Below are 23,131 nucleotides of genomic sequence, written 5' to 3'. Positions count from 1 at the left end.
TGAGATTTCTTTTGTCGGTTTGGTTTTATTCAGGACAATAACTGACTCGAGGAAAAAATACGCAGATGTTTTTTTTTATAGTTCATTTTCCAGAAAATGAAAACCATTTCTAAAAAGAATCAATTAAATTTATTTGTGTTCTGTATATGCATTTTATTTTATTTCATTAATTTATTTATTTTACAAGTGGACAGAATAAAGACGAAATAAAATCCAAATATCGTTTTTTATAGAATTTAAAACATCCGGACAGTTTTTTATTTTTGTTTGTTTGTTTGTTTTTATATTGTTTTACATATATACTTTTTAAATATTTTTGATTTTGTATATATTTTTGATTTTTCCAACCTAGATTTTTATATTGTTTTTTATATTTTTTATAAACAGTGACGATGAATCCTCTGATGTTTGAAGTTTGTCCTCGGGAGACTTTGAATATAAAAATTAAAACAGCAAATCAGATCATTTTTCATCCATCACACCTTCATCATCATCATCATCATCGAACCTGCAGCTCCAAGTGAGGCCAGCACGTGCGACCAGACTGACGTCATTAGCAGCAATCAGTCAAAGTCGATTAGGTACCGAGAGGAGCGATTATGGATTATTTATATTATTGGTTCCTCTACGAGGATATAAAACAGAAAGGTTTATAATTTCTGCTGTTTCACAACAAAACTTAGTTTTTTTCCCCGCTCAGATCCTATACAAATATATTGTTGTGATTTAAAATGTCAAATAGATTTTAAATGTTGTTTTGAATAACTGTCAGTCAATCTGAAAAATAAAAATGCTGATGAATGAAAGTTCTCATCAACGTCACACAATTGAAAAAACAAAAGAAAAGAGTTTTTCTGCTCAACATGTGTTTTGTAAAGTCCATAGCTTCATCTCCTCCTCCGGTGGTTTGATTATGTTTCATCTTTCTTGTCATTTGATTCTCGAACTGTTCCTCGAGGACACGCGCGCTAATCATGACGAACGACCGCGCTCCGGGTCCCTGAACGCGTCTGACAGGCGCGAAAAGAACCGAGAATTAACAACGTGACCCGGACACTTCCGCCCGCGCACCCTCTCCCCCGCCTCCAAAAGAAAACAATAACACTCATTAAAGGGGAGGGGGGGGGGGGGGGTCTCTCTCCGCGGTGCGCGCGGACACTTTGTTGTTGCACTTTAACGCCGCACATTTTAAATTCTGGAAAAAAAGTGTCAGCGGCTCCTCTGCGAGCGTGAAGCCGCCTCTCCGGTCACCACACCCGCCGCTGCAGGCCTCACACCCGGTCTCACACCCGGTCTCACACCCGCCGCTGCAGGCCTCACACCCGGTCTCACACCCGGTCTCACACCCGGTCTCAGTTGTTGGAAGTTGTTGTCAGAAAAAAACTAAAACTTTTCTCAAGATTTAGTGCAAAATATGAATCACGTGCACGAGCAGTCATCGCGTGACTCACTTTAGTTTTTTTGTTTTTTTTCAAAATTACATTTGCGCCATTTTAAAACCTTTATATTTTCTCTTCATAGATCAAAAGTGTCCAGATCGAATCGTTCGGCCTCGAGTCGGTCGCGGAACCAAACTGAGGTTTATTGACTCGCAGGCTTCCGTCGCCGACATCAAAGCGTTAATGGTAAATTAATAATTAATGGTCGTTTTGCGGGGGGGGGGGGGGGGCACCGCCAACTCTCACTGAAGGACGATTCATCCACAAGAGCTCAGCTCCGTTCATGCGCTTCTGCACCAGCGCGGTGATGGAGCCTGTGATGACGCGCCTGCTCTATAACTTCTCAACAACTTTCATCATCATCAGAGCAGGAGGAAGAGGAGGAAGAGGAAGAGGAGGGAGAGGAAGAGGTTCGCGAGCAGCTCGGTTCCAAACTTACTCTCCTGCTGGGTCGTGTCGCTGCCGCTGGTCAGCCCCGGGGACTCCAGCAGACTCCTGCCCGCCTCCCCGACGCCCTCGTCCGCCGGGCCGCCCACCATCTCCCCGGCCTCCTCCAGGTCCAGCAGGTGGCTGACCGAGAAGTTCTTTTTGGCCTGCAGGTTGTCCAGGTTCGACGTGATCGGGCTCTCCAGGCGGTTCGATATCGTCGCCTGCCGGTCCATTACGTGTGCATAGCTAGAAGTCATGACGCAAAAAGACTGTGGGGAACAGCTGGGGAGGGGGTGGGGAGGGAGGGGGGGCGCCGAGAGTCGGAGAACCGGTAGATCCGTGCATGCAGCAGCAGCGCGTCCACAAACCCGCCGGAGCCGGAGCCGGAGCCGGGTCCTCTCGCGAGCACAAAGTGGATCTTGTTAGGATCCAGATCAGCCCCGCGGTGGTGGAGGTGTGGTTCTGGGGGGGGGGGGGGCAGCAGCGCAAACAAACTTCTGTTGCAAAGTTTTTCTTTCTCCTCGCCCGCTTCTCCCGAACAAACCCTACAGCCAATCCATGGAGCGCAGCGCGTCACACGGCGACAAGGTCTCCGGGAAGAGAAGGGTCCTCCGGCGGCGAGACTTCCACACGAGCTGGTCCCCAAGAAGAAGAAGAAGAAGAAGAAGAAGAAGCAGAAGAGCTCTGTTCCCTCTGTGCTTCAGTCACATCTGAGCAGGACGAGCTGCTGCTGCTGCGGACGATGATGATGATGATGGTGATGATGATGACGACCAGATGCGCAAAGCTCCGTGTGTGCGCAAAGCTCGTTCTGCTGCAGCATAGAGGCGAGGAGGCAGGACGTTACCACCGCACCCCCAGACTCTCTCTCTCTCTCTCTCTCTCTCTCCCTCTCCCTCTCTCTCTCTCTCTCTCTCTCTCTCTGTCTCTCTCTCTCTCTCTCTCTCTCTCTCTCTCTCTCTCTCCCTCTCTCTCTCCCTCTCTCTCTCTCTCTCTCTCTCTCTCTCTCTCTCTCTCTCCCTCTCTCTCTCCCTCTCTCTCTCTCTCTCTCCCTCTCTCTCTCTCCCTCTCTCCCTCTCTGTCTCTCTCTCTCTCTCTCTCTCTCTCTCTCTCTCTCTCTCCCTCTCTCTCTCCCTCTCTCTCTCCCTCTCTCTCTCCCTCTCCCTCTCCCTCTCTCTCTCTCTCTCTCTCTCTCTCTCTCTCCCTCTCTCTCTCCCTCTCTCTCTCTCTCTCTCTCTCTCTCTCTCTCTCCCTCTCTCTCTCTCTCCCTCTCCCTCTCCCTCTCTCTCTCTCTCTCTCCCTCTCTCTCTCCCTCTCTCTCTCTCTCTCTCTCTCTCTCTCTCTCTCTAATAGGAGCCGCCGCGCAATTACGTGGCAATGCCTTAATGCTGCGTCTGACGTTTCACAGGCCCCCACCTCCTGAGAGCCCCCCCCCCCCCATCTCCCCCCTCCTCCCCCATCAGCACCATCAACACCCTCTGCTCTGCCCTGCCCTGTGTGTGTGTGTGTGTGTGTGTGTGTATGTGTGTGTGTGTGTGTGCTCAGCTAAAAAATACACAATGAATTCAACAAGAATAAAGTGAAGAATTAACAAAGTAAAGGTAGAGGTAGATGTACGCTTGTTGCCAGGAGCTATAGAAGCTGCTGCACCGCTGTGGGTTGATATGGTGTGTGTGTGTGTGTGTGTGTGTGTGTGTGTGCCCGACCCCTCTGACCCCCGACAGTCTCTCTGACCACATATTGGTCCACGTGAGGTTGAACTGTCAAAGCAGCATCATTTAAAAAAAGTGTCAATGGAATTAAACCACTTCGTCCGAGCAGCTCGCCATCACTGTTTCTTCTGACGTGACCATGGAGACAGTTTCCAGGGGGTTTAATGAGCGCGTGGAGGCCGACGCCTCGGCACCACAGAGACACAAAAGTAATAAACAACAAGTCTTAACTCTGAGCTCAATTAAACTTAATTGATTAAACTTAAGAAGTTATAAAAATGAATCTCTGCTCCTCCAAATGACATATTCGGCCTTCGGATGACAGGAATGTCGTCAGTGTTCATCTCTGCGACATCAGAAAGTCAACGGTGATAAATAACACAACTTGGATCAAACGGCAAATAACGCGTCGCCACCGGTAGATAACCCTTGACCATGATCCCCATCTTAGCGACCTCGCTAATCCCAGCTGTCAATCATGACGTCGCTCTCAGCCTCTTCTATGGCATCACATGAGTAATTACATCATTATAAGATCAGCTGACACAAATGACACAAAACAAAAAAAGACTTTTAAACTTTCTCTGCAGGTTATTTTTTTGTTTCTCAAAGTTATGCCTGAAATTTCTGGATCCTGAGAAACGGAGCTGGAGCCATGTTGGATATAGAGGCGTGGTTTGAGAAGAACAAAAGAGTGACTCTTCTCAAAACTCTGGTTCCCGACTTTGGGTTTGAGGTTCCTCGAGGAATCCCCCCCCCTGAAAAAAAAATGAGGGGGTCAATTAGAGGGGGGGTCACCCTCAAAACTCCGTTTTATAGAGACTTCAGTCTCCTCAGCTCGTTAAAAAGCTTCGGATGAGAAGGGAAATCGCTGTTTGGACGACTTCAATGAGCCATAACTTTTCACGATGGGTCACGAGTAGACGTTTATTTTAATGGACCACAAAACCAGAAACGTTTGGAGCCTCGGTCGACACGATGCCGTCGTTTTTACTCTGAACCGTCGCTGCGACCGCCAGACAAACGAAGCAGCAACAACGATGTTGCGAGCAGGGAGAAGCAGAAAGTCTCTGAAATGAAAGTGAAGACTCCGTTGGTACTGAACTGTTGGTTAGTGGAGGGGGGGCGGTAAAGGAATGGAGGGAGTCGGATGGTGGAGGTGATGGGGGCGGGGGGGTTCGTGCGTTCAGATGGCAGGAGTCGACTCTGGGCTCCGAGCTGCCATAGTAGACATCCCGTAGCTTCCAGCCCCTGATCTGGGAAAAGAACACTTGATGCCATCAAAGGGACGCAGATTGAATCCAGATGTGCCTCTCTCGTTCTTTCCATGTATTTAATGAAGGCGCAGGGATGGAGTAGACTTTTTCATCATTAGTTTTCCCCCCAGATTCTCTTTTCCTGCCTACAAGTCCATTCCGGTGCCAGCTAGGCCAGAGAAGAAAAAGAAAAAGAAGAAGAAGGAAAAGAAAGAGGCCTCCCCACGTCTCAGACTCTCGGTCGTCTCCTCCGGGGCCACGACTCTTTGTTCAGAGCTTGGATGTGAAAGTGGCCTGTTCTGCTGCGACTGCTGCTGCAGTTTGTCTGCGGCGAAAAGGAAACGTCCAAACATCTGCGAGAGGGAAACGCCAACCGTCCTGCAGCGGCGCAGCAGAGGTGCTGCTGCACGGCCACGTTACGACGGGACCAGGTTTATCCTCGGTTCGGTCAGAGATGAACCTCTGCGTGTTGATCTAGATTATTGGCTGAGTGAACGCATGAGGATTAAATTAGCAGCTTTGGAAACATCATAACAAAGAGCTGACATTATTGGAATAAATACACATTTTCATTTTTGTAACTGCCATCATGTAAAATCCATTTTAAAGACAACAGATGTCGACCAAAGTGTCTCGCAGAGAGAGGGATGATCACAAACAGGTTTTAAAAAAGATGAGGATCAAAAACAAAATGAATAAAAGCCTACGAATCAATAATAGTGACAGCAGAGGATGTTAAAAACATGGTTCAGGACGTCACAGTCAAAAAGACAAAAGCAAAATAAGGTCAGAGACGTGAACGCAGGATTTGAGGATTATCTCAGAAAACTGCTGTCAAGTCAGGTTTAACTTCCTGGTTCGAGTCAGGCCAGGAGACAAATGTTCTAACAAATATATATAAAAATGAACGTATTTCTTGGCCCACTAACTAACTAACTTACAGAAAAATTGAACTAAGACACACACATTAACTAACTAACTAACTAACTATGCAACTATCAGATTAACTGACTAACAAACAGACAGACAAATTAACCAATTTACTAACAGACAAACTAACTAACTAACTAACTTACAGACAAATTAAGTAACATATATACACACTAACTAACTAACTAACTAACAAACAAACAGACCAACTCACTAACTAACTAACTAAGGAACAAACTGACAAACTAACAATCCAACAGACAGACTAACTAGTAATCAGACCAACTAACTAGCAGACAGGGTGAAACGTGACCTCGCTGGTGAAGACGATGAGCAGCTAGTTGATCATGTTGGAGTCGAGGCATGAAACACAAACCAACACGAGGCCGCGACGCCGTGACGTGTTTTCATCGCCGGCCTGGAGTCTCGCCAGGTTCGGGCCTCGGGCCTCGACGGGGCGACGCACATAAATCTCTCAGGCCGACAGCTCGTCGCTCGTGATTCACTGTGAAACTGCCGAAGCCACGAAACGGCGGAATGGTCGTAAATTAATGCGGCAGCTTCGCCGCAACTGGATCTCGCGAGTCGGAGATGGAACCCGATCACAAGAGTCCCGAGACCCCCGCACGCTAACTCATGTCCAGACTCAAAGCTCGAGTCGGGATAATCAGGGGCCGAGCCGGTTTGTTCCGGGAGAGACGGGGACACAGAGCGCTGGAAAAGAACCTGCTGACCCTCATTGGCCGAGGGGGATGACCAGCACGTGACGGGGATCTGATCACGTGGGTCTCTATTGGTGTCACGTTAAAGTAGGTGACCCAAACTAGATGACTAATAAACAGACAAATACACACAGTCTACATTCAGCAGCTGATTGTTTCGTGAGGCCTCAGGACTTCCGCAGAATTGTGACGTCATAGCGACGCAGTCTCCGCCTTCAGCCACGCCCCCAGCGCTCAGCGTCTTTCTGTTGCGGAGCGAGCAACAACACGAGAAAAACCAGGAAGACACATGATTGCACAGTATTCATAAGGAGATTAATACTAGAGACCAGAACTAACTCTGAATTATTTTATATACTTTCCAGAATTCATCGTCAACCGGTGTCGGCCGCAGCCCGCGACGTGGAGCTGCTGCTGGGGCAGCGGACTGAGACCGGACTGAGGGGGTCTGAGGGGGACTGAGGCCGGACTGAGGCCGGACTGAGGCCGGACTGAGGTCGGACTGAGGCCGGACTGAGGGGACTGAGGCGGGACTGAGGCGGGACTGAGGCGGGACTGAGGCGGGACTGAGGGGGTCTGAGGTCGGACTGAGGGGACTGAGGGGACTGAGGCGGGACTGAGGGGACTGAGGCCGGATTGAGGTCGGACTGAGGCCGGACTGAGGTCGGACTGAGGGGACTGAGGCGGGACTGAGGGGACTGAGGCCGGACTGAGGCGGGACTGAGGGGACTGAGGGGACTGAGGCGGGACTGAGGGGACTGAGGGGGTCTGAGGGGGACTGAGGCCGGACTGAGGCGGGACTGAGGCCGGACTGAGGGGACTGAGGGGACTGAGGGGGTCTGAGGGGGACTGAGGCCGGACTGAGGTCGGACTGAGGCGGGACTGAGGGGACTGAGGGGGACTGAGGCCGGACTGAGGTCAGACTGAGGCCGGACTGAGGGGACTGAGGCGGGACTGAGGCGGGACTGAGGCGGGACTGAGACCGGACTGAGGGGGTCTGAGGTCGGACTGAGGGGACTGAGGGGACTGAGGCGGGACTGAGGGGACTGAGGCCGGACTGAGGTCGGACTGAGGCCGGACTGAGGTCGGACTGAGGGGACTGAGGCGGGACTGAGGGGACTGAGGCCGGACTGAGGTCGGACTGAGGCCGGACTGAGGTCGGACTGAGGGGACTGAGGCGGGACTGAGGGGACTGAGGCCGGACTGAGGCGGGACTGAGGCCGGACTGAGGGGACTGAGGGGACTGAGGCGGGACTGAGGGGACTGAGGCCGGACTGAGGGGACTGAGGCCGGACTGAGGCGGGACTGAGGCGGGACTGAGGGGACTGAGGCCGGACTGAGGCGGGACTGAGGCGGGACTGAGGTCGGACTGAGGGGACTGAGGGGACTGAGGCGGGACTGAGGGGACTGAGGCCGGACTGAGGCGGGACTGAGGGGACTGAGGCCGGACTGAGGCGGGACTGAGGCGGGACTGAGGTCGGACTGAGGGGACTGAGGCCGGACTGAGGCGGGACTGAGGCGGGACTGAGGTCGGACTGAGGGGACTGAGGGGACTGAGGCCGGACTGAGGCCGGACTGAGGGGACTGAGGCCGGACTGAGGCGGGACTGAGGCGGGACTGAGGTCGGACTGAGGGGACTGAGGGGACTGAGGCCGGACTGAGGCCGGACTGAGGGGACTGAGGGGACTGAGGCCGGACTGAGGCCGGACTGAGGGGACTGAGGCCGGACTGAGGCGGGACTGAGGCGGGACTGAGGTCGGACTGAGGGGACTGAGGCCGGACTGAGGTCGGACTGAGGTCGGACTGAGGCGGGACTGAGGTCGGACTGAGGGGACTGAGGCCGGACTGAGGTCGGACTGAGGTCGGACTGAGACCGGACTGAGGTCGGACTGAGGTCGGACTGAGACCGGACTGAGGCTGGACTGAGGCGGGACTGAGGCCGGACTGAGACCGGACTGAGGGGACTGAGGGGACTGAGGCGGGACTGAGGTCGGACTGAGGGGACTGAGGGGACTGAGGCCGGACTGAGGCCGGACTGAGGGGACTGAGGCCGGACTGAGGCGGGACTGAGGCGGGACTGAGGTCGGACTGAGGGGACTGAGGCCGGACTGAGGTCGGACTGAGGTCGGACTGAGGCGGGACTGAGGTCGGACTGAGGGGACTGAGGCCGGACTGAGGTCGGACTGAGGTCGGACTGAGACCGGACTGAGGTCGGACTGAGACCGGACTGAGGCTGGACTGAGGCTGGACTGAGGCGGGACTGAGGCCGGACTGAGACCGGACTGAGACCGGACTGAGACCGGACTGAGACCGGACTGAGGCTGGACTGAGGCGGGACTGAGGCTGGACTGAGGGGACTGAGGCTGGACTGAGGGGACTGAGACCGGACTGAGGGGGTCTGAGGGGGACTGAGGCCGGACTGAGGGGACTGAGGCCGGACTGAGGGGACTGAGGCGGGACTGAGGTCGGACTGAGGTCGGACTGAGGTCGGACTGAGGGGACTGAGGCGGGACTGAGGCTGGACTGAGGCGGGACTGAGGGGACTGAGGTCGGACTGAGGGGACTGAGGCCGGACTGAGGCGGGACTGAGGCCGGACTGAGGCGGGACTGAGGCTGGACTGAGGGGACTGAGGCCGGACTGAGGGGACTGAGGCCGGACTTAGGCTGGACTGAGGGGACTGAGGCGGGACTGAGACTGGACTGAGGGGACTGAGGCCGGACTGAGGTCGGACTGAGGTCGGACTGAGGCGGGACTGAGGTCGGACTGAGGCCGGACTGAGGGGACTGAGGCGGGACTGAGGCTGGACTGAGGGGACTGAGGCGGGACTGAGACTGGACTGAGGGGACTGAGGCGGGACTGAGGTCGGACTGAGACCGGACTGAGGGGACTGAGGCCGGACTGAGGGGGGACTGAGGTCGGACTGAGACCGGACTGAGGTCGGACTGAGACCGGACTGAGACCGGACTGAGACCGGACTGAGGTCGGACTGAGGCTGGACTGAGGTCGGACTGAGGTCGGACTGAGGGGACTGAGGCGGGACTGAGGCGGGACTGAGACCGGACTGAGGTCGGACTGAGGTCGGACTGAGGGGACTGAGGCGGAACTGAGGCTGGACTGAGGCGGGACTGAGGGGACTGAGGCCGGACTGAGGGGACTGAGGCCGGACTGAGGCGGGACTGAGGCCGGACTGAGGGGACTGAGGCCGGACTGAGGGGACTGAGGGGGGACTGAGGGGACTGAGGCCGGACTGAGGGGACTGAGGCGGGACTGAGACTGGACTGAGGGGACTGAGGCCGGACTGAGGTCGGACTGAGGCGGGACTGAGGTCGGACTGAGGCCGGACTGAGGGGACTGAGGCGGGACTGAGACTGGACTGAGGGGACTGAGGCGGGACTGAGACTGGACTGAGGGGACTGAGACCGGACTGAGGCTGGACTGAGGCGGGACTGAGGTCGGACTGAGGCGGGACTGAGGTCGGACTGAGGCCGGACTGAGGGGACTGAGGCTGGACTGAGGGGACTGAGGTCGGACTGAGGTCGGACTGAGGCGGGACTGAGGTCGGACTGAGGCGGGACTGAGGTCGGACTGAGGCCGGACTGAGGGGACTGAGGCTGGACTGAGGGGACTGAGGTCGGACTGAGGTCGGACTGAGGGGACTGAGGTCGGACTGAGGGGACTGAGGTCGGACTGAGGGGACTGAGACTGGACTGAGACTGGACTGAGGCTGGACTGAGACTGGACTGAGACTGGACTGAGGCTGGACTGAGGGGACTGAGGCCGGACTGAGGCTGGACTGAGGTCGGACTGAGGTCGGACTGAGGTCCGACTGAGGGGACTGAGGTCGGACTGAGGCTGGACTGAGGTCGGACTGAGGTCGTTAGTTGCAGCACTAAACAAAACTTTACTGAGCTTTTCCAGTGTCCAGGTTCAAAATACAGATGCTCCTGTTAATTTTTCACTGATCAGTGATTTGTGTCTTTAATGAAACGTACATGAACATGTCGTGCAATGATTGTATTTTGTTTTACGTTTATCTGACAGCCATAGTTTTTACTTTTCTGATAAAAAATGATGATATCGTCTACCTTGTTTGTTTGTTACGCAAAACCCCTACAGAACCAATTCCCCCTTGGCAGAGAGATGTGTCCTGGTCCTGGGAAGAACCCAGGACATGTTGCTGCAGATGTGGACGAGGTTATAGTTTTTCCCACTTTCTTTAATTATGCTTTATGACAAATAAAATCATTGAGGTTGTCCGACCACTTGATTTTGTTTTGTGACAGTTGTACAATAAGAACTAGATGTGTAGGATCGTGGGCCTCGACCGTGACGACCTCCACCAGGAAGCTACAGCATTAACACGTTGACACTCAGCCAAGTGTTGTTTTCACTGCAAAAATATTAAACATCTGTTTTTATTCATGTGTAAAATCAACATGCTGCTGATTCTGTTTCCGTGATGTGGTCACTCAAAGGGTCGCGGTGATGACGGACATGTCGAAATAAGAAGCTTCCTCTCTACGTCTTAATGTGTTTTCTCTCTCTGCTAAGTCTCTTCGTACAGACCTGACGACGACGATGATGATGATGATGATGATGATAATTGTCCCGAGACGCCGCCGTGGCCGCTGTCCAGTGACCCCTGGTGCTGATTGGAGCCGTGCTTTGGCCCCTGTCCTGTTTTATTTCCCTAATTGGAGGTAAATGGCCTCTTTGTTGACTCTTTACATCCTGTGCAGGGAAACACGTTACAGAACGACGCCCCCCCCCCCTTGAATGTGTATGATATCGTTTGGTTTAATTTGTGTGTGTGTGTGTGGGGGGGGGGGGGTTCTGTTTGGTGCGCTGTCAGCCCCCCCTGGCCCCTTCAGTCCCATGAGACGCTCCTGCTGATGAGTCACATCACAACAGTCTCTGCATGTCGATAAAGTATAAATACAAAGAAGTTTTTATTAATTTTTAGAAGAATTTGATTTGCTCTAAATTAAACCTGATTATTTTACACTGTGCATAAACATTAATAACACAATTATATATATATATATATATACACATATACACACACACATATATATATATATATGTGTGTGTGTATATATATATATATATATATATATATATATACACTCACACATATATATATATATACATATATATACACACACACACAGACACATATATGAATCTGTAACTTATTTCACACATGTATATACAACTGTGTCACTCTGATGTGGAACATCAGGAAGCAGCTCATTGAATCATAATTACACCACATCTGTTAATCTTTACGTCAGGACAAACCTTTGCTTCTGTGCGTCGACGTTGAACTGCATAAAGTTTGAATATTTAATATAATTAAAATCCGCAATTACATTTAAACACATCTTATCTTGATCTCAGATATAATTGAGAGCACATTTGAATGTCGAAATATAATTTTCTCAATGAATCTGATCATAGAATTTTACAGCACAAAGATAGTTGAACAATAAAAATAAGTGTTGGGATTAAAACAGTGGGGAAATGAATGTGTTTATCGTAGTTGAACTAGTAAAGTGTGATGAGTAATGAGACGAGGACGACAACAACGTTGTGATGTTGATACTTTACATCGTCTCCAGCTGTTTACAGTCTAACAGCTGGAGACTGTGAGTAAATGTAGCTTATGTGAAGCATCTTTATGTTTTATGACCGGTTGTGTTGTTGTGTGTCTGTTGTGTGTCTGTTGTGGGTCCGTTGTGTGTCTGTTGTTGTGTCTGTTGTTGTGTGTTTGTTGTTGTGTGTCTGTTGTTGTGTGTCTGTTGTTGTGTGTCTGTTGTTGTGTCTGTTGCTGCTGCAGCGTTTCGACTGTAAACGTCTGTGGTGATGTTCGACAATCTGCTGCTGATTAGAGCAACATGCAGCCTTTAACCGAGCAGACATAAGAAATTAATCCTCATTATTACAGTCAGAATAAGACTGAGAATAAGACTCGAACTCGGGTTTGTTTCAGTCTTCACATTTAAAGTTACTGGATGAACCATTTCCATGGAACCGTCTGAACCAGCTCATACTCTTTTACATTTTTATCAATTATTTCTTCTTTTTTTTCATGCAATTATTTATTTATCATCTAATCTCCCCTTCAAGCGCAACATGATCTCCAGGTGAATTTATTTTATCAGTTATTCAAGCAGCCAAATCTGATTATTATAATTTTTTCTAAGCTTTTCGTTTTAAAAGTCACATGTTCTTTTTATCATCCAGTTTGATGTGTTGTTTACTCTGCCGGTAAGTTCAGGTGGGAAATAAAAGGAATTTGGTTTCAACATTGAAACTTTAAAATCACACTATTATTATTATTATTATCATTAATAATATACTGCATCTTAATTAAATTTGGGGGGGGGGGTCAATATTAAACCTAGGAAACAGATCTAAACAAACATATCATATATATAGATATAGATCTATATATAGATATAGATGATGTATGAAGAGTTAAGTTCTGATGTGACTCCACGACGTTGTGATGTGCAGCTGAAGCTCGACGCCTCCAGACGCAGGAAACTCTCAGTAAAACGACTTTTTTTTCCTGTTCCTCTTTGAATCTCAAGTTTCAGGGTCTTTCTTGACCTGTCGGGGGACGACAGCGCCACATAAATCACACTTTACTGTATAAACCCTCCGCTCTCTGAAGTCCGGCCCAACACACACACACACACACACACACACACACACACACACCTATGGATATGCGCAGACATCCCTGCAGCCCGGTTGGATGTCTTCATCTCCGCAGCCTGCATCTTCTCTTTTCTCCTGTATCATAATCAAGAGCACATTTTTTTACACACACACGCACACACTTTTGTCAAACAATGTGATTTTACTCGTGTATAAACTTGCATTAGTAAAGTATCAAATGTAAAGCTCTGTTTATGCTTAATTTCACATTGTTAAATAGATTTTTTTAGTATAGTTTTTATTTTGGCTCATTAGCAGATTTTAAGTACTGATCTATAAACATGTTGTGACCAGTTGAAGTGGAGTTAATTTGAATTACTTAATAAAAAATAAAAACTCAGAGTAAAGTTGAAAAAATTAGAACCTGGAAAATTAAAAACACATTTTATTAATGTTGAGAAAAAATAAAAAAGATCCAACTTTATTTATTTTTAAACCCAAATCAAACAGTTTTATAAAATTTGCTTGAAATGAGATACACAAATTTTTCCTTCTTTTTAAAAAAAAAAAGATCTTTAATGAAACCTCGACATAAACATGCTTTATATTTCAGAATACAAATTTTGAAATAAAAAAAGAACAATACTAAAATAAAAAGACGTATAGTTACATTGACCAGTAGAAATAAGTGGAACCGAGTAATTACGTTTGTTTTATGTGAATCTACGTCGTCGGGGTCAAAGTGCGGAGATCAGACGTGGTGGCCCCCGGGGGCCGACGGGCCGGTGGTCGCCCGCTCCGCCGCTCAGAGCTTCTGCCTCCCGACTAATTAAGAGAGCAGCTTTTTTTTACGGCGTCTCCCTGGACGGCCAGATGTGACCGAGCCGTAAAAAACCTCACAGAACTTCACTGAAACACTTACTGCACTTTGGGGGGAAAAAAAGCGGCAGCAGTGATGGGAATCCTGAAGCGCTCCGAGCGTGGCAACAAAGTCCTGCAGATACTGGAAGTTATTGGGGAGAAAATTGAAGTGAGGACAAAATGCACGAGAGGAGAATGGTGCTCTGTTAACGTTTATTTCATAAAACATCAGACTGTGGTGTTCTGTCTGAATATTTCCCCAGTTTTGATAACTTCTCTTAACATATCAGAAAACACTTCCTGTAGAGTTAGATGATTATTTCCTGACACGAGCAGAGATCGTCTTACCGCTCGGAGGCCGCCGTCGCCCCTCGACCCGGCTCCTCAGCTGACTACGACACGACGCAGGACGCTTCAGTCGGACTAACGTTCACCTGCAGGAAGTAAGAACAGGGAGGAATGCTTCCCCGCTCGCCACAAAGAGACAAACGTGTTCGACCGACGATGACGACAAGGTTTTCTTCTGATTTGTTCTGCAGTCGAACGTCCAGTCATGATAAGTTTTCCACCCGGCTCCTGATACAGAACAGACATCAACACTTATAGTAATAAAAAAAAATAGATATATATATATTAACTTTCTACAAAAAAAACTTTTTATTTGACGACAGAAATCAAACGTGGTCCGATCACAAGCAGCCTCACGTGAAGGTAAGATTAGAATGATTTACACAGAAGTTAATGTGTCGTCGTTTACCGTCTTTCATTTTAATTTTGTGTTTAGTGTTTCATCAGACTTTATTGTGTTTTTATCCTGAGAGTTTCATCTCCACCGACTACGTTTTGTTCGTCAGCAGGAGGAAAAACTTCCTGAACAAACTTGGAGCAAGAAAGAATCAATGACACGTTGAATGTTTGATCTCTTTCTTTAACGTTGTAAATTTAAATGTGGTTTCACGAGGAGGAAATATTTGTACTCGAGCGATGTAATTAGATTATTGCGAGTTAACGAAAATGATCCTGCAATTCAAACTCGCGCAAGCAACGAAAGGTAAAGTTTTCCTTCGCATTTGGTGTAAACGTGTTGTGGTATTTTTCTAATAATTCTGAAAATAGACATTTGAAAACCTTGTCTCCTTTAAAAAAAACTGTATATGTTTTTATTAAAATCTAATATAAACGAGACGTAATGATTTTTTTTGTCACAGTCCAGAATCCAAAGGAATCATCGTCAAATCAGACGAACGCGTACGTCGTGATTAAAACTCGTTAAGGATTAACGTTTGTCTTCCTGTAAAACAGAACCGCAGAGTTTCCCTCGTCATAAAGTGTCTCAGTGGCCAAAACCATGAACATTATTCATCTGCCATGATCATAACCACACTGTGGGGACCACAGCGCAGATATGGTAACTACAGAATCATCTTATTGTGACGTCACTGTCGACAAAGAAGATAAACTTGTGTGTAGATGGAACTTATGTGGTAAATTCTCACTGACAAGATATTTCATTCGTTTTTTCTCATAGCAACTGAAGAAGAGTCAACGTTGTCATGAATCTGTCTCGGAAGCTCGTAGTTTACAGTGCAAACCTTCGCGTCGGCTCTTTCGTTAGACCGCCATCTTCTTTCCTGAACCTTAACCGGATCTCGTAGGTGCCATAGAACCCCGATGGCGGCCGACACGCAGGAACGTGACCCCGGGTCTCAATGGGGATTTTAAGGCGACGGTGTGTTTGGACGAAGCACTCTCCTCAGGTCTGATCCTCAGCCCGAGACCTGCGAGTCAAAGACGCCGTCACGCGTACTGATGAACAGCGTCTGTGTCTCGTATCGATCATGACGTGTGGAGGACTGTGATGTAATCTTGTCCAGATGTTTTACAGTGGTGGTGACACACGATGCTCTGCGAGAATCAGGAAGCCGCCGTCTGGCTCTGGACACCATTCTCTAACGGTTTACAGTTCTCCTGCTGGCCGTCACCTCCTCTCTCCTCCTCCTCCTTGGTCGATTCCCCTGCGTCCTCCTGGTTCTGCCCCTCTTCCTCCCTCTGCCTCTCCGGCTGCTTCTCCTCCTCATCCTCCTCCTCCGTGGCCTGCAGCTGCAGCTGCTGCATCAGCTCCTCCAGCTTGTGGGCTTTGCGCAACTCGTTCTGCTGGATGATGGCGCAGAGATGCTCCGTCAGCTGCTCCTTCACCTCCGTCTTCTTGTGCAGGTCCAGCTTGGCCGCCACGTACTCGACCTCCGCCTTCTCGTAGCGTTTCCTAGTGAACGGAGAAAAAAACACGCGAGATGAAAGTACAAATGTCACATGACACTTCAACATCTGCGAGTGTCAGCGAGTGTTTCGTTACAGTGAGTCTCAACATGTTGAGTTGTTCACTGGGACCAAGTGTGTTTCAGAATGTGCTGAGTGCACATTCTGAAACACACTCATCTGTTCACGACGTCTTTTATGTCAAAATATTAACACTCGAAAAAATCTCAGAAATCTGGTATGAAAAAAAAGAGAAATAATGGAAAAGATTTGGGGTAGAATTTGAGACGAACCTTGTTTAAGTTTATTTTTTTTTATTGTTGGTTCGTGAATTATTCCCTCTGGAATCAGTGAAAATGTTAAAGAAACATTTCTTGGATTATTTTCTTGATCCACGTTTCCACCAAGTTTCCTAGAAATCTGTACAAACAGGAGTGAATATAAAAACCCTCTCGTCTCCGAGATGTTTCACTGAAACATGATTGACAGCTGCAGCACTAGTTATGTTTTGAATATAGATTATTGTTTGGTGTGTGTATCGATACATGTTGGCAGCGAGGGTCTGAGCAGAATATTGTTTACGAAGGTTTGATCAAATTAATTTTAAAACACTTGTTAAAATGAGAAAAATGATTGTATCAAAAAAAATTTATCTATATATATATAGTATTGTCAGTCGTCGTCCGAACATTGTTTTCATCGTGAGGAGCAGAAACAAGCTGCTCGGAAACAAAACCACACAACTTCAATCATCATCATCATCATCTCCCGTCAGGAATCTGCACAACTGATTAGATCAACAGAACCAGAACCAGAGTCCGGTCGGTGTGATGAGTGTGTGAAGGTCGGGTCCACGTCCTGTTACACAAACATCTGTCATGAAAAGAGAGAGAGAGAGAGAGAGAGAGAGAGAGAGAGAGAGAGAGAGAGTGCGTGTGTGTGTGTGTGTGTGTGACACGTGGAGCTACAAAACACTAACAAATTAGAGCGACATGATCGACCATGGATTCTGATTACAAGAATGTTTACTGAATTTATTTTATTTAGTTTGGCAAATTGTACAGGATCTTTATAGTGGAGCATTAACCTGTGTGATACTGGAGAGCAGCTGCAGGGGGCAGTGTTCTTAGAGTTTCATTGGAGAACTGTACAGTGAATGTACAGTATGTTACCTAATATCTCCTCTGTGAGGACACAGGAGGAAAACTGTTGTTTTTATTCATTCATTCGTGGATTGACAGAAGAAATGAAGCTCACAGATAAAATCTTACTGTTAATAGGTTCATAACTCATCAGAGGAGCTGCTGCACGTCAATAAACGTCCAGTGACTCAAACTGTTTATTAATAATGATTGAGAGCATGACAGGAGCCTCAGTATTTATTTTTTCTGAATAAAAAAGGTAAAAATTGAGACAGTGAGGGGACGTTGTGAAACACTTAACATGACTTAATGTGCTAACACAGCGATTTACAAATTACTCTGAGATATGCTTCGTCATAAACACCTACACCTGTGAAATAAATCAAACATGGAATCCTATAGTATTATTATTATGGACATTAGCTTACATTTAGCATTTTCCCAATAGAAGCCTGTTAGAAGGAAAAGACTTAACGTGACTTCATGTACGATAACGTCCATAATTATAGGATTTGGGGTTTAATTTTTTCATAGTTAGAAGTGTTTAAGGCGAAACATACATATCTGAGAGAAATTTGGTGATTATTGATCGTTGCTTTAGCACATAGGCACGTATAAAAAAATCCCATCTGTGTGTTTCCTGCTGTTACGAGCCAAACTGTCTGCAGAGAGATCTGTCGTCCACGTCGGCTCGGTGTCACTTAAATTAAACCGTCGCTGCCGTTATGAGCAACGACTGTGACAAGTCAACACGTCTGCTGTGAGGAGTGCAGGAGCTGGGAGCCAGAGGAGCAGGAGTTTGGGATTTGACCGACCACACTAATGTTTATCTGTGAGTTTTCTCACTGTACCTGGCGGCGCTGTAGTCCCAGCTGGCCTGTTCTATCCGTCCCCGCAGGATGCCGATGTCGTTGGACACCATGTCGTCGAGGGCCTGGAGCTCCTTCTGGATTCTCTTCAGCTTCACGGCCTCCGCCTGAGTCTGTTTGGACCTGCGTGGACAGAGAGACAAACCTTTAGTTTTTTAAAATCTCCCCACAGTCTCTCGGCCGGTCGCTCACTGTACTCAGTGTACTCAGTGTACTCACTCTACTCATTGTACTCACTCTACACATTGTACTCATTGTACTCACTGTACTCACTGTACTCAGTGTACTCAGTGTACTCACTGTACTCAGTGTACTCACTCTACTCATTGTACTCACTCTACTCAGTGTACTCACTCTACTCAGTGTACTCACTGTACTCACTCTACTCCGTGTACTCACTCAACTCATTGTACTCAGTGTACTCATTGTACTCAGTGTACTCATTGTACTCAGTGTACTCAGTGTACTCACTCTACTCAGTGTACTCAGTGTACTCACTTCTCAGCGATGGTTTTGGTCAGCAGAGCTTTCTTGCGCTTGTTCCTCTCCTCCATGACTTGTTGCTCCTGCTGCAGTTGCTCCAGACGCGTCTTCTCCCGCCTGCGATCGGACACAAAGAGAATTTTACACACAAAAGTGAGTTCAGAAGAAGCTGTGGGGCCTGATGATTCATAAAAAACAATATCTACTTAAAAAACTGTTAAAAACTCACAACTGTATATCACGACTCTTCAAACTCGCTGTTTAAACGAAATGTGCGACATGTACGTTGAATTTAGTGGAAATTTAGATTCGATGATGTAAAGTCATTCGTCTCAATTTAAATTTAATTTAATGTAAAAAAGACTTCTCTCATCAGTCTCTCTATCAACCGTCCTGTGACCTCTGACCTCATGCTCTCTGTCCGCTGCCCCATGATTAGAGGGGGAAAAATCCCAGCTGTTTTTTAAACCGTTGCACAACAGTGGGTTTCTTTTTCACAAATGTTTTTGTGTTTGACAAGGAGACGATTTGTCTTTGTTTTTAGATCTGATATTTGAACTGACATCAATGGCTGCTACACCAACAGACTGTAAACATCTGTCAGATCCAGAAACACATTTTAATAACACAACTCATCATTAAATATCACTTTGATTCGCCGCCTGGAGGTTTCTAGTGTCAACACTCACACAACAACAGCTGGATGAGGAAACAAACAGATGTTTGAACTGAAGATGCGTCATGAACAAGTGATCAATACAAATCCGCCTCCGTGTCGTGTGAGTGTGACAACAGAACAATACTAACAGTTCCACCTCCTGTGTCTCCAGCTCTTTCACCGCCGGGGTGTGGTGCTTCTCACTCGGCTTCCCCTCGCGGGGCTCCGGCTGCACTTCCGGTCTGACGGCCGGAGGAGTTGGAGTTGGAGCCGCGGCCCGAGGCTCTTCTGTCGGCGGCGGCCTGGTGAGTAGCTGCTCCGGGGGAAGCGCAGCAGCGCTCCCGGCTCCTGCGCTCCTCTGCGCGGCGAGCTGGAGCGCTCTCTCCCGCTGTAGCTGCTGCCGACTGCGGTTGGCCGGAGCCGGCTTCCGGCCGCGGGCTGCGTCTGGAAACACACGCGGTCAAGACGCAAACTAGTTATTTCATTTCACAGAAAACAAATTGATTCAAAACCGACGCAGTCGGATGCTAACGTCGCCGGCTAGCATTAGCATCGTTAGCATCGTTACCTTTCTGCTGCATCCTCCGCAGCTCGTCGTCAGAGAACCCGGCCCAGCCGCTCATCTCACAGCGTCACGCCGACAACAGGCCGAGCGAGGCCGCAGACACAACCCGACCACGACGGTTCCGACTAGCGACTCGGGATACAAATCATTTTTAAAGCTAAAAATATTCAAACAAACTCCGCGTAGCTCGAGAGGCCGCCGCCATCTTTGTTTATGACTTTGCCACGTCAAGGACCCCGAGAAGACCGGCGGAAGTGACGCTGCAGATTTCGCCTGAATAAAAAACCAAACAAGGAGGACGTCTCCGGTTAAAGAGAGAAAACTGTTTTCATTCTCTTATTGATTCAGACATTCTTATATGTTGCATTTTTTATTCATATTTTAAAATTAGCGTGGGTTTATATTTACAAGTTTGTAAAATACTTTTACGTTTAGGCACAAATTAGCCCAAAAAAGCTAAAGTTTTAGTTTTTTTTCTGGGCCAGTTCAGTTTTCATTGATTATTGTTGGAAGGCGTTAAATCAGAAACATTTTCTGTATCGCAAGTTTTCTGAAATATTATGTTGAAAAAATGCAAATAAATCATTATCTAATTGAATATTAGATAATTTGCAGACATTTCCAAAACAGAAATATGAACAACGAATAACACCAGGTTCAAAATACTTGTCAAACACAGGGGATTTGGTATATGTTTTTATCATTCCATAGATCTGAAAATAATGTCAATACCCATACAAAAATCTACTGTATGGTTTATCATTTTTGAAAAAAACGTTAATGAAATTTTTTTGTTCTAAAAACTGCCTGAAAATACATTATTTTAATGTTTTTAGCAATTACATATTTTTTAAAATCGAGTCATGAAAGATGTATTAACAAACGCTTTCGAAAAATTTCTGGTGCAGAATATGTTTGTTTTATTTTGAGAGAACAGCCTTTAAAGATATGTATGATAACTAAAATCTACAAAAGCACACAGTGTCATAAAACAAAAAAAGCAAAACATATTTTTGGATATTTTCTTTCAACTCATGTGAAAGATGAAATGAGCCCGTCTTGCCTTCAGATAAACAATCCATTGATTCCCTGGCTCCAAGAAAAAACACAAACAAGTGATTTCTCGTCCTCGGGCTCGTCCGGGTCGTCCAGGCGCTGCCTGTGGGTCAGAGGGGTCAGAGGTTAATTAAAGAACTGCTTCACGTGAACGCAGCATGAAATTGAAGTGGCTGTATCGCAAAGTGGAGAGATAAACACGTTGCTGTTGACAGAGCGTGGCTCATTAAATTTTTGTCTCCGTTTCAATGAGGCAAAACTTTACAACTCTAGAAAGTTATCAGAATTGTGAAATTCAATGTATCAGAAATGTGAGTTTGCACATATTTAATAAGCTAAAAACTTGTTGTTGTACCTTTCCCGCCGGTTACGGTGCAGCTGAGGCGATTTCACTCAACTGACTTCTGTGTTTTTTTCACACGGTCAAACTGTCAGTGTGACGGCTTCCACCATTTATCACCTGCTGGGGGTTTAACTTTGAAATGATGTCAGACCTTTAATCAGACCCTTTCTTCCAGCTATACCCAGAAAGCCGTAAAATGTTCCTTATTCCTGTCGTGTCATATGTTTTTCTCGTGAATATCGCCCATTAAGTCTGTATGCAAAGTGACAAGCAGGCGTTATCACGTGTGGTGAGTCAGACTGTGAGTCTGTATGATCTGTTTTGTCGTCAGACATCACATTATGCCTCCGTCACGTCTGTATTCCATCATTAGCCTCATTTTTTTAAGTGTACAACCTTGCTCAGACTCTTTGTTTTCGTCAGTAATTGGTCAAAGTACACAGAGACGTGAAAGCGTGTCTTTTTAACCTTGGCGGTGCTGAGGAGTGGGAGCGATGCAAAAACAATGACCTCTGCTTGGTAACTAATAAAAAACTGGCCTCCACATCTTTTTTGCATCTGGGGGCCAATTATGTGCGAGTTAAAAGGCGAAACACCTCAGGAGGGCATAAATCGCCGGCAGAGTGGAGACAGGGCCAGGCAGGCATGGAGGCCAGATGGCAGCAAGAGAACCTCTGGGTTCAGTGTGTGTGTGTGTGTGTGTGTGTGTGTGTGTGTGTGTGTGTGTGTGTGTGTGTGTGTTTTGCTGCGGCGGCGTCGGGGCCGAGGATGGGACGGCCTTGGATCCCTGATTAGTGGGAGCCAGAGGGGAGCACATGGCTCATTACTGAGATGACCCGCCGAGGCACATCGGGGTTAGAGGTGGGGGAAGTGAATAAATGCCCTGTAGGAGTGAGCGGCGCTGATACGGGAGAAGGGGGGTTAACGCGACGACCGCGCTCGGTTCAGGAGTTCAACGCGTCAGATCTGTTGTCCACGTGTGTCGAGCAGCAATTTTCCAAAGAACAGGAGAAAGTTCTCAGTCAATCTGAAGTTAGTTTACACGCGACTAATCAAACACAACAGACCCTCTCAGTGTGTGTGTGTGTGTGTGTGTGTGTGTGTGTGTGAACCATGGAAGATTAATTAGGTAAAACATTTACACATAACTTTGCTCCCTGTTACACAACATAATAACTCAAATCATCTTGTTGACATACGTTGAGGATGTTAACGGAGGTTTGTTTCATAGTCTATTCCATTCAATATGGCGACCGAGACGCAGCGGCTCCTCTAGGTCTGGAAATAAGTGTTTATCAACCTCAACCTGCACGTCTGTGGACTGTGGGAGGAGGAAGCCAGAGAAATCGCACGCAGGCATGGGGAGAACATGCAAACCCCACAAAGAAGCGTCCTGGTTGGTTGGAACGATCCCGGAATCGAACCAAGAACTTTCTTGCTCTAAAACGACAGTGCTAACCGCTGGACACACATGCACCGATACGTTTTTGTTTTATAGGGCCCATATTGTCAAAATTGAGATTTCCTGTCTTTTTCATAATAAATAAGGTCTCGGGTCTGTGAGTACAGTAAAGGAGTCGTGTGGAACGCCAGGCGTAACCATAGCAACAGTGATTAGTTTTATAAGTTAATAAACTAAAATCGAGATTCACGAGTACTGTGGTATCCACAGCCATTGGCCATAACAAACGGATTGCTCAGAAACGATATACTAAATCGGTGTTAATGATCATTATGTTGACA

The 23,131-nt window shown here is 47.5% G+C and overlaps 2 protein-coding genes across 5 annotated transcripts in view; both read right to left on the bottom strand.

Annotated features, from left to right (window-relative positions):
- The window catches only part of prrx1b (paired related homeobox 1b), a 16,505-nt gene extending 13,697 nt beyond the window's left edge, over positions 1–2,808 (bottom strand). For 3 of the 4 annotated variants that reach the window (XM_035647744.2, XM_035647746.2, XM_035647747.2), the window contains exon 1: positions 1,879–2,807. In XM_035647744.2, the coding sequence (XP_035503637.2) occupies positions 1,879–2,125 (247 nt within the window). In that variant the 5' untranslated portion in view covers positions 2,126–2,807. Of the gene's footprint in view, positions 1–1,878 lie in introns of all 4 variants that reach the window. The other variant, XM_035647745.2, reaches the window with a different exon arrangement.
- An 11,404-nt stretch (positions 2,809–14,212) lies between these two features.
- gorab (golgin, rab6-interacting) lies at positions 14,213–20,224 on the bottom strand. Its single transcript, XM_035647743.2, has 5 exons — positions 19,993–20,224; positions 19,574–19,868; positions 18,782–18,883; positions 18,266–18,406; positions 14,213–16,279 (listed from the first exon to the last, which is right to left on the bottom strand). Exons 1-5 carry the CDS (start codon positions 20,045–20,047, stop codon positions 15,931–15,933), a joined length of 942 nt encoding a protein of 313 aa, XP_035503636.2. The 5' UTR covers positions 20,048–20,224; the 3' UTR covers positions 14,213–15,930.
- Between the last annotated feature and the right edge of the window lie 2,907 nt (positions 20,225–23,131).

Source organism: Scophthalmus maximus, chromosome 13 (genome assembly GCF_022379125.1).
Source record: "Scophthalmus maximus strain ysfricsl-2021 chromosome 13, ASM2237912v1, whole genome shotgun sequence".
NCBI classification, from domain to species: Eukaryota; Metazoa; Chordata; class Actinopteri; order Pleuronectiformes; family Scophthalmidae; genus Scophthalmus; species Scophthalmus maximus.
This window is presented reverse-complemented; position numbering and strand designations above follow the sequence as displayed.